Genomic DNA, 11434 nt, shown 5'->3' on the forward strand with positions numbered 1-11434 from the left:
TATAATTATCAAAACGTGTACCAAAAATTTTTAGATTTACCACTTCATTTAAAAATTAGCAGTGTGTCTAAAAAACAATATAGCAACAATGCCCACCTGTGGCGTTTTAACATGCACGCTCTTATATAGAACACAAAGTAACTGCCTCATTTTAATTTGAAAAATTATACAAATAGTTCATGCTTTTAGGCAGTTACTGTAATAGTCAAAAATATTATATTGATGATAGATATCCTGTAATGTGAATTATTCATGATCTCATGATCTTTTTCCTAAGCAATAATAAAACACAGCCATAAAATGTTACTAGTTACTTAACCAATTAGTTTTCAGAGATAGATCATTTTTTTTCCTTAACTCCAAATTCTCTGAGGACCCCAAATTTGGTTCACAATTTCAAAAGACTAACACTGAAAATCATAGATTAGTCATGTATTGGTATGAAAGAAATGAACAAGTATATTATTATAGGCCTCTTGATTAAAATGTAGAATGAAATAAAAGCATGAAGTGTGGTTAAAAATAAAGTGCAAATAAGAAAGTACAGCATTTTAAACTCTTGTTTCCTTTTTGACTAAACTTTCTTTCTGACTAAAATTTTACCAGTGGCCTCCCAAAATGCTCTCTCATTGGGATTTCTGAACTTTAAAGTTTTCATCTGTAGCATTTAACATTTAAATTTCTAATGGATGTCACATAAGCTCTCACACAAAATGTAAAAAAAATTACACTGTCTTTTTCTTTATTTGCAAAGCGAGTTAGTAAACCGTACTCCATTCATTCTTAAAAATAAGTAGACTGCACTTGTATTTTTTCTTCAAAGATGGACAATCTAGCCTTAGGTCTGTACAATTAAAGTGCCTATGCTACCGCCTAAACCATTGATAGTTTCAAACTTTTAAGAGATTTTACTAAGTCAGGGCAAAATACAAAAGAACATGAGCAAGCAAAACACATCAATATTATAAACTCATTAGTTACAATGCAAATACACACATAAATTTAGGTTAGTGTTAGGAGACCACACACGAATTACAATACCTGAGATTTAGTGCATTCCTTTGAGCCAAAATGAAATGAGTGCCATAAAGGAGGAAAGGAAAAGATGAACATTATCAGACATGCTATATTACATCTGCCAAAATGAAGATAATGTTAAAATTAGGTTAAGAATGACCATATAGAATTGGCTATCTGTATAACGTTCTCTATGATCTTTAGCCATGCACTTGAAATGCACTTGCAATCATTTTAAATCACCTGTGAAGTATGATCATGCACTTCTTTTAAATAAACTTTTCACCTTCAGTCCCACCTTATTAGCCAATTTCTTTCAGAGAAATATTTCTGTTAAGAATAAGTAAACATAACTTAGAGCTAATGAAGAATAATTCTTATTTCATTCTTTTTACCATGTGGTATCATATATACAAAACAAAATTTTGCTGTTCTCCTACATTAAAATTATGTATCTAGGTAAAATAATAATATAATAAATAAGTAGCATAACTAAAATGCAATTTGCACCCCCAAAAAGGATCCTTTTAATTATGATCATGTTGTTGCCAATCTTAATTCATTTAGTAAAATCAATACCAATGTCACATAATATTAATAGTAAACTAATAAATGATCCATTAGTAATCAAGTTAAATTTCTCATCCTAGTATTGAATATTCCCTCCAAGTACACATTGACCAGGTAAGACATTCTTAAAAACCACTAAAAAAAAAAACTTGTAATAATAAAAAAAACTACACATTTTTTAAAACAGAGCAAGAAAGGGGAGTTACATAAGGAAAACGAAGGATGCATTCCATAAATGGAGGAAAGTTGGGGTGGGGAGAGAGAAATAGTTATGAAATGGTCCACCCAACTTACGTGCGACAAATGTGACTAAAAATCAAAACAATCAACTTTAACACTACATTTTAAGTAATCTACACTCCCACTATCTTAGTTTGGAAACTAATTTGGAAAAACCATTTTAAAGCACAAAGATATTAACAATATTAGTACTAGTCTAAAATATTAAAATCTATATTGTACTTCTAATATGTACAACTATTTTAATACATAGTTCCTTCTTCCATGATGCTACACTAACACTAAAAATATTACCTTCTTTTATGGACAATGGTAACAAAAAAACCTTTCATGGGCTTTTTTTTTTTCTTTCTCCAAATACCAAGTCTCTCCAATAGACAAACAAAACTGCCTTTGTGATGAGCAAAAAACACCCTTTCCAAATGAGCTGAATGAAATGATTCAAGTATGAAATTCATGTTAAACTTAAATAGCACATGGGTAGCAAGAGGAGTAGGCAAGTCACTAGTCGTCAAAACCACATTAAATATTTAAATACAAAGAGCTCTCTGAGAAATAGAATACATGAAGTGTGGGTATAAAATATATCATATCACTGAAAGTTACTGAAACTTGAATAATTTTACGTCTATATACATTTTCCCAGGCATTTTGCATTTAGACTTATTTGCAGAAAGAAAAAGGTAAGAAAAACTGAGGAACGTAAAATAATTGTCAATTACCTATTTTTACTTTTTCATACTTTTATTTTAAAATTTTACATATAATAACCACTTCTTTAATGGTATTATATGCATAGATAAACTATCTTTCACCTTATTATGAGATATATCCAAGAATTCAAGATACTTTGTTTTTAAGAAAACAAAGAAATAAGAAAAATAAGGCTCTAAAGTGACGTTATTGAGGTCTTACACAAGCACTCATTATCTGTGTCTTGGTTTCCTAAAACATAAAAACATTTTATTCATCAAATATTTATAAAATAAACGACAACTGGGTTACGGCATTTCAGAGATTTTTCAACCTATTAGAAATATTTCAGGACACCTTCACATTCAGATTTTTAAAAGCATCATCTTGAATTATTCTTTTCTTATTGCATTAAAAAAAATCTCAGATAACAGTCTCACAATGATATAAAAAGCTATGAAAATGATATGTAATTTTTATATATCCCCTTTTTAAATAAAAAACAGGTATGATACCAATCATTTGGGTAGGGGAAGAACAGAGGAAGCAGCTAAAATTTTAGATTAAGGTCAAATAACTTAAAATATTACAATTACAATTGTACATGCTTATCCAAAGCTGATCTTCAGAGAATATTTTAAGAAATGAAAGAGCTAAATAATATCTGTTGACATCTTATTTCAATGCCTTTTAAAAACTACTCATATCATGTGTATTTCCAGCAAAATCTGCTGTTTGGATAATAAGTATATCATAGAAAAGAATCATTCATCAAAAATTGAAAATTGAAATGTCTTTTCACAAAACTCCCAACAAAACCCAAAGATAAATAAAAATATTACACTTGTGTAACTTACCGTATGATAGCCCCTAGGCAAAGGTGGTTTGCCCACAGGGTAAGGATCCACAGTGTCAATAATTGTTTGTCTTTCACCTTTCTGGTTGATTTTTCTAAATCTCCTTCGAGACTGTCTATGGGAAGCTTGACGCTGAAAATATTCTTCATTTTCATCCATATAGTCCACCTGAAATAAAACCCCCCAAAAAAACATCATTTCTCCAAACATAACATTCCATATTAATATCAGATGTAGAAAGAAACTTACAGATACTCCAGATTCATTCATTTTGCAAAGACATTTGTAAACAACTTTAAGTGTGTCTGAACTTCTTTGGAACTAATTGGTTTTGAGTAACTTTTCTTTTATGAAAAGGCATTTTCGGTTCCACTTAGGACAATATGGGTAACTCTTGAATTTCCTGCCATTTCAAAGGAAAGGATATTTTAAGTAGTCTTTGTGCTGAATTATTACTGAAGATCTCACAGGATACACTGCGACGCATTATGAAAGTAAATGCCGCACTGTCTTAACTAAAATGCAAAAAAAAAAAAAATCTAATGTATATGAATAAATCTATAAAAAAACCTATTAATCCCAAATGACTGAAACAGGACTGCTAGCAAAACAGCTTTTGTAGATTATCTAAGAGTTTCTCTTCCTACTTTCATTCCGTGGCTTCAGTTTCTTTTTAGTTGTTTAAAAAATAATTCCTCATTTAAGACATTTTAAAAACTCTAATGAATGGATTAACAGAGAACAAAAGTTACATTAGGTTATTCCTCATGTGAGTGCTCACAATAGAAGCATGTTTAGATTCCAATACTGTTCTCACACCAGCAAACCTAGTAGTTTGTGTAATATTTGCAAGTATAAAATACTCAAATCCTTCAGAGAAATCCAAAAATAGCATTAACAGAGGACAAAATCTCAAGGAAATATCTAGAATTCTTTACAAACCTACTGTTGGAAATTCCTATGTATCTGCCTACATTCTTCCCTATCCTAAATCTTTACTCATAACCATCCCAACTTTGTATGAGTACATTCTGTAAAATTTTACCAAAAGTTTTAGTGAATTTTACAAAAAGTTCACTAGCTTTGACAAGGAAGTCCTCATTTCTAATGGGATTCCTGTACTACATCATAGGGAAAAACCCTAAATCTTTTCTTAAAATAGACCTAGAGTTGTCTACCAAGTACTTTATTAAATATGAATAACAGCTTCCATCCTCATCTCTATTCAGCCCTCACTTATTTCACAAGGTTTTCCTTTCCAGATAGGATGCCGGCGGGGGACAAAAAGAATATCAACTGAATTCCTAGGCTGGGAGCCTCTCCTCCCACCTCATCTCATTTTTATTACCAATTTGTTAAAAAGAGTGTATGTTAGCCTATCTTAAAAGCATTTGTATACAGCAAGGAAGAATTATGACAGTTTTTCTTTTTCCTTCCTCAGCACTAAAAGCTTTCATCTCTCTGCCTTCAGTGGCAGAACTGGACAGAGTTTTCATCACAAAAAAAGCTTTTTTTAATTAAACTTCAAGGAAAATAATTATGTTGCTAATATCTATTTTAATACTGTATTTTATGCATAATCTCTTAGTAAAATTTTTTTTTTTTTTTTTTGAGACGGAGTCTCGCTTTGTTGCCCTGGCTAGAGTGAGTGCCGTGGCGTCTAGCTCACGGCAACCTCAAACTCCTGGGCTCAAGCGATCCTCCTGCCTCAGCCTCCCGAGTAGCTGGGACTACAGGCATGCACCACCATGCCTGGCTAATTTTTTCTCTCTATATATATATTTTTAGTTGTCCAGATCATTTCTTTCTATTTGTTAGTAGTGACGGGGTCTCGCTCTTGCTCAGGCTGGTCTCGAACTCCTGACCTTGAGCGATCCACCCGCCTCGGCCTCCCAGAGTGCTAGGATTACAGGCGTGAGCCACCGCACCTGGCCTAGTAGATTTTTTAAATCACACAATTCAGTTAAAAAGAGAGATAAAGATGTTAGAGTTTAAACACCATAGTAGTCCCCTAATTTTCTTTCAATTACTTGAACGAATTCAAATGATTTTCTTATGTTAATTGTTCCCTGAGTACTATAATTGTGATTTCATTTAAATTAACTCATTACAATCAATACTTCGAGAGTTAAAATCCTGCAATTCAAAGATTTTCCTTAAATTTCAATTAAATATTATTATAGATTGAATCACAAAGTTCAAATACCAAACATTTGGGTACTTGCCCCTTTTAAAATTTCTACATTTTATATTTAATTAAATCCTTTAAGTGAATATTATGATTATGAACTCAAATTCATAATAATTAGGAAATAAACATATCTAATGTTATAAAAATATAATGTACTATTATAAGTAGTTTGTAAAAATGCCTTTATTTCATACAGTTTTTTAGGTGGGGGGGAAGTCTTCACAAATAACCTTACCACAATCATTTCAGAAGGCTCTAAAACAATGCATTCACAGCCACGCCTAAAGCTTCCTGCAGAACGTTTGCCAAAACTAGAAAGGGGAGAAAAAAAGAAAAATCAATGTGGATAATCCCTGAGATTTAAGAAATATGAATTGAGAATTTAAACCAACACTCAAGCTAAATAAAAATTAAAAATAAAAACAATTACAAGAAGTACACAGTGGAGAAAGTGAACTATCCTTAATAATTATTTACACAGAATGACAAGGAAACATTCAAATTCTTAAGTTTCAGTCACATATTTTTCTGGAGAACTTTGATATAATGTTTTTAAATTAATCATGTAAGTAAAGGAGAATGAGTTCGAATGTGTTTTGTGTTCAATTGTCATAACTCATCCTCGAGTAAAGTTTTACAATATTCCAATAGGAACGGAAAATGTCTCAATGGCAAACTATAGAAATGTCCCAAAAAAGTTTAAAATGCATATAATTCTCTTCATAACTTGCTTAGGTTAAACATTTCTTTCACTTAAAAAGTGTATTTATTTTTCTAAATTTTCAAATCAACTTATTCTAAATTGTTTAAGGAAAAGATAACTCAATATAAGACTGTTTTCTTTAACCTACAAGGTGATTTCAGGGGACATGCATACTAAAAAAGCCCAGCCCTCCTGAAAACTTTGCACTAGTGAACTCAGACATAGCACCTTTGCCCCATCTGTGGTGAACTCTCTTTCACCTTAATACTGGAGAAGATTTATTCTTTCTGACATAGGCATATGCAACAAACTAGAATCAAGATCAGAGAAATCTGGTAAAGCTAGGTAATCCCAACTTGCTCTATTAGTGTAATGCCTATCCCTCGCTCATTCATTATTCCAAAAATAGTCCATTCCCTCCAGTTAACATTAACATTTTTAGTAACCACACTTAATAAACTTAACTTTAAGGAACAAATGAGAAAAAATTCTTCCAAAGAATTATTTCATAGAGCAATTTTTCCCTAATTAGGTATTTTGAGTGACTCCTATGGAAATCCTTGTTGCTTTAATAATCCTCTTTATATCAGGGTGGTACACAATGTTTCATGTATTGGGAGACAAACTATGATGAAAAAAGTCACGTAAGAGGAAGAAAACAGGAAAACCACCATTCTTATTCTACCATTTGTGATCTCTAGCTAACTACTTCATATGCTAAACTTTATTCATTTATAAGATCATCAGGTTAGACTATACTATCACTTAAGTTCTTTCCTGCTTAAAAATTGTTTCTATAAAAATCAAAATCAGAATCAGAATTGATGTAGATGAAAAATTATTTTAAAAATATTCATGTATACATTGATACATATATACTCATACAAACATACATATCACAGCGCTTTTTTAAAGTGAAAAATATTTCGTCAAGAAAAACATAATAAATCTACCTCCTGGGTCACATTACTTCTTGTGCAATTAAAATGATCTGAATTGTTAAGTATTTCTTATAGTTTACAATTAAATACAACTAAAATTTCACAATGCTTCAATGCACATAAAAATTTGTTGGTTTCTGAATCTACCTAGCTGCAATTTCATTTTTTATAATAAAGTTTATACATATACACTACAAATTAAGAAATAATCTACATGTGTTAGTAAAATATGTGACAGGTTATAGACCCAGACAAATTTATAAACATAATAATAAAATGGTTATCTGTTTTTAAATGTAATATAGTCAAAAATCATAAATGTTTATAATGCAATGTTCATCCAACACTTAATTAAAAAATAAACATACGCTAGAATTGAGTTGTTTACAAATTTTAGCAACAAAAGTTGTTAATATTCACATAAACTATATGGTTGTTATTAATATCATGTCTAATTCTTGTACCAACTCCCGACTTCAGAATTTAGGCTGTAAATCCTCTTACCAATTAGTCGTTCATTCAACAGAATTTTATGGCTAGGAAGTCACATTTCAAGTTGCACTAACACTATTACTTTGGGGATGGAAAGTTTACATTCCCCAAAATGTGCTATAAAAAAATACTTCCTGGAGAGTTTTACAGGAAGCAAGCTGCACCAGAACCTGATGAAACGCTTTGCAGCCACAAAAAGACTCAGTTCTACAGACTATCACAAAGATGTAAACAGAAGAAACTGCAGACCCTCCATCAGATTCATTTCTTGAATACACTGAATGGAAAAAACCAAATACACACACAATGCACGTTAGCAAGGCAGAATATATTATTTCCTTTATCTGAAAATCTATTTTTCCAAACATAACCAGGAACCCAGAAGCAAAGAGCAGCTCAGAGGAGCCGAAGCATGGGTCAGGAGGGCACACACTAGGCCTGATCAATGACAAGGCCTCTGGGCTCTTGCAGAGATGACTTACCTTTAGCTTCCAAACCAGAAACTTTAAGGTAGAAAGAAACAGACAAAGCAACAAAACTTATCAGCTAGAAATCCCTTGAGTCCACAAAGTACTTTTGCTTCTACTTATTCTTTGAAATAATAAATACATAAACAAAAGTGAGTATAATGATTAGGATTTCAAAAATCCTTGACCAAGTTCTATACAAACTGTTTGAAAAATTTAGTTCTAGAAAATAGGCACAGAGATTTAAAAAAAAAGGCAACCAGATGAAGATGTATAGGAGATAAAGTCCCCTGCAGATGATATTAAGAACAATTTTCTGAAACATTTTAGATTACTTAGCAGAAAGAAATGGAGCAAAATCTTCAGGTTTGCAAATGACACACTTTTAGGTAGTAAACCTCAAAAGCAAATCAGTAAGAATGAAGTACAAAACATTCTATAAAGTTGTATGTGAGTGCAGGAAAGCAGTAGAGGATCCAATACGCACAATGAAACATTCTATATTTAAAAAGTGATCAAATGCATACAGCATTTACTATTATATTAAATAGGTTCTCATCTTTCTGTTAAAAGTCAGAAATGAAAACTAGAAGTCTCTGAAGGCATTAGTTAGTAAGCTACTTAATAAATGATAAAGGCAAACCTTGAAATGATAGATACAGGAATTAAAAACAAGAATTATTATACATAATTCTATAGAAAACCTATAAGTCTATGGTGGGGTATTGCCCTAGAAGAGTTTCCAAGGGGAAAAACAGAACTGAAAAGTTTCCCATAAAAAATTAAGGGAATCCAAAGGGCTTTCTGAAAGGCCAGAGACACAAATTAAAATAACATTTCATTAATTCCTATTACCAACAGCTGAAAATCAGTGTCATCTAAGTTTCTAAAACAATGATTGAAGAAAACTTAGAAATGATACTATTCAAGAAAAACTTGAGTAACTTAAATATAGACCTATAATCCCTGAAGGTTTTAAAAACATCAGAAATAGGTAAGAACTGTTCTAAAAACATGTGACTACTTCCTGATCCAAATGTGATTATATTCTGTTCCTTGGTGCCGCTGAAATAGACAATCAATGCTATCAAATGCAGCATTCTTTTTTGTTTTTAAGTCTTATAACAGACTATATAAAGTGATTTATAGATTCAACACCCTCTATCAAAATTCCAACAGCCTTTTTTTACAGAAACGGAAAAGCCAATCCTCAAATTCATATGGAATTTCAAAGGGCCCTAATCAGCCAAAAACAATCTTGAAAAATAACAAAGTCAGAGGACCTAGATTTCCCAATTTCAAAACTTACTACAAAGCCACAGGATTCAAAACAGTGTGGTACTGGCATAAGGTTAGACATATAAGCCAAAAGAATAAAATTGAGAGTCCAGAAACAAACATACATCTGCTCAGTTGATTTTTGACCAGGGTTCCAAGTCTGTTCAATGGGGGAAGAACAGTCTCCTCAGACATTGGTGCTGGGATGACTGGATTTCCACATGAAAAAAATGAGGTTGGACACCTACCTCATGCCATATACAAAAATTAACTCAAAATGAATCAATAACCTAAATATAAGAGCTCGAACCATAAAACTCTTAGAAAAAAAAAACATTGGAATAAATCTTCATTACCTTAATTTGGCAATGGATTCTTAGGTACACATCAAAAGCATCAGCAGAAGAAAAAAATACATAAATTGGATTTCATAAATTAAAAATGTCTATGCATCAAAGGACATTATCGAGAAACTGAAAAGACAACCTAAAGAATGGGAGAAAATATTTGCAAATCATATATCTGATAAGGACTTAAGATTCAGAATTTCTGAAGAACGAAAAGACAACCCAATTTAAAAATGACAAAGAACTCAAATAGGTATTTCTCCAGAGAAGATACACAAAGGGCCAATAAGCACATAAAAAGTGGGCCAACAGCTTTAGTCATTAGGAAAAGGCAAATCAAAACCGCAATAAGATACCATTTCACACCGGAAACTATAAGTGAATGAGATACCAGGATGGTTATAATTTCATACTATTTTATTTTTCTAAGAAAGTGAAAAGAAAGAGGATATGGAGGACCTGGAATCTTGTATATTGTTAGTGGACATGTGAAATGGTGCAGCTACTGTGGAAAACAATTTGGCACTTCCTCAAAAAGCTAAACATAGAATTACCGTATGACCCAGCAATTCCACCCCTAGGTATATACCCAAAAGAACTGAAAACAGGGGCTCACACAGGTAATTTGTACACAAATGTTCACTGAAACATTATTTGCAATAGCCAAAATGTGACAACAACCCAAGTGTCCACCAACAGATGAACAGATTAGCAAAGTGCGGTATTTATATTCAATATATATTATTCAGCCATAAAAAGGAATGAAGTACTGATATATGCTACAACATGGATGAACCTTGAAAACATTATGCTAAGGGAAACAAGCCAGTCACAAAAGTACAGATATCATATGATTCCACTTATACAAAATATCTAGAAAAAATAGGGAAATTCGTACAGACAGCAGATTAGAGGTTAACAAGGGTGGGGGGTGGGGGAGAAAGCTTAATGGTTTCTGAGTTTCTGTTTGGGGTTATAGAACAGATTTGGAAATAGGTGCTGTTGGTTGCACAACAGTGTGAATATAATTAATGCCACTGAATCATACACTAAATGTAATCATATATTTAAAAATGGTTAAGGTGACATTTTATGTTATATATATTTTACAAAATAACTTAGAGAATTTTAAAAAATAACTTAGAGAAACTATCAAGAGAATATGTGTTTGTTTCAGTGGCTGTGGGTTTCTTAGCAAAAATTTGGGACTGGAATTTTTAAAAAGTGGGAACTCTACTTTGAACAAACAGCAAACCTTAGGAACAAAAATAGAGTTAAGTTTCATGGCTGATAAACCTTTAACTAATCTTATTACTATGGTAATTTAGCAATGAAATGATGGAGGTTGGAGGTTAAAGAAATGGGACAAGATGGGGAGAAGGTTAAATAAATATGATGGAAATAAAGGTTGAGAATCCCTTATCCGAAATACTTGGGACCAGAAGTGTTTCAGATTTTGGAATATTTGCCTTGTACCAGTTGAGCATCCCTAATCTGGAAATCTGAAATCCAAAATGCTCCAATGAAGACTTCCTTTGAGCATCACATCAGAGTCCAAAAGACTTTGAATTTTGAAGCATTTTGGATATCAGATTTCTGAATTAGGGATACACAGCCTGACTTAAAATTATATCTACA

At 31.9% G+C, this 11434-nt stretch overlaps 1 protein-coding gene across 1 annotated transcript in view; it reads right to left on the bottom strand.

Moving 5' to 3' along the window:
- The window catches only part of RAPGEF2 (Rap guanine nucleotide exchange factor (GEF) 2), a 295150-nt gene that overhangs the window by 121001 nt on the left and 162715 nt on the right, over positions 1-11434 (bottom strand). Inside the window, exons 5-6 of the mRNA XM_012651918.1 lie at positions 5804-5879; positions 3378-3545 (exon numbers count right to left, since the gene is read on the bottom strand). Coding sequence (XP_012507372.1) covers positions 3378-3545; positions 5804-5879 — 244 coding nt within the window. The remainder of the gene's footprint in view (positions 1-3377; positions 3546-5803; positions 5880-11434) is intronic.

Source organism: Propithecus coquereli, unplaced genomic scaffold (genome assembly GCF_000956105.1).
Source record: "Propithecus coquereli isolate 6110/MARCELLA unplaced genomic scaffold, Pcoq_1.0 Scaffold376, whole genome shotgun sequence".
In the NCBI taxonomy this organism is placed as follows: Eukaryota; Metazoa; Chordata; class Mammalia; order Primates; family Indriidae; genus Propithecus; species Propithecus coquereli.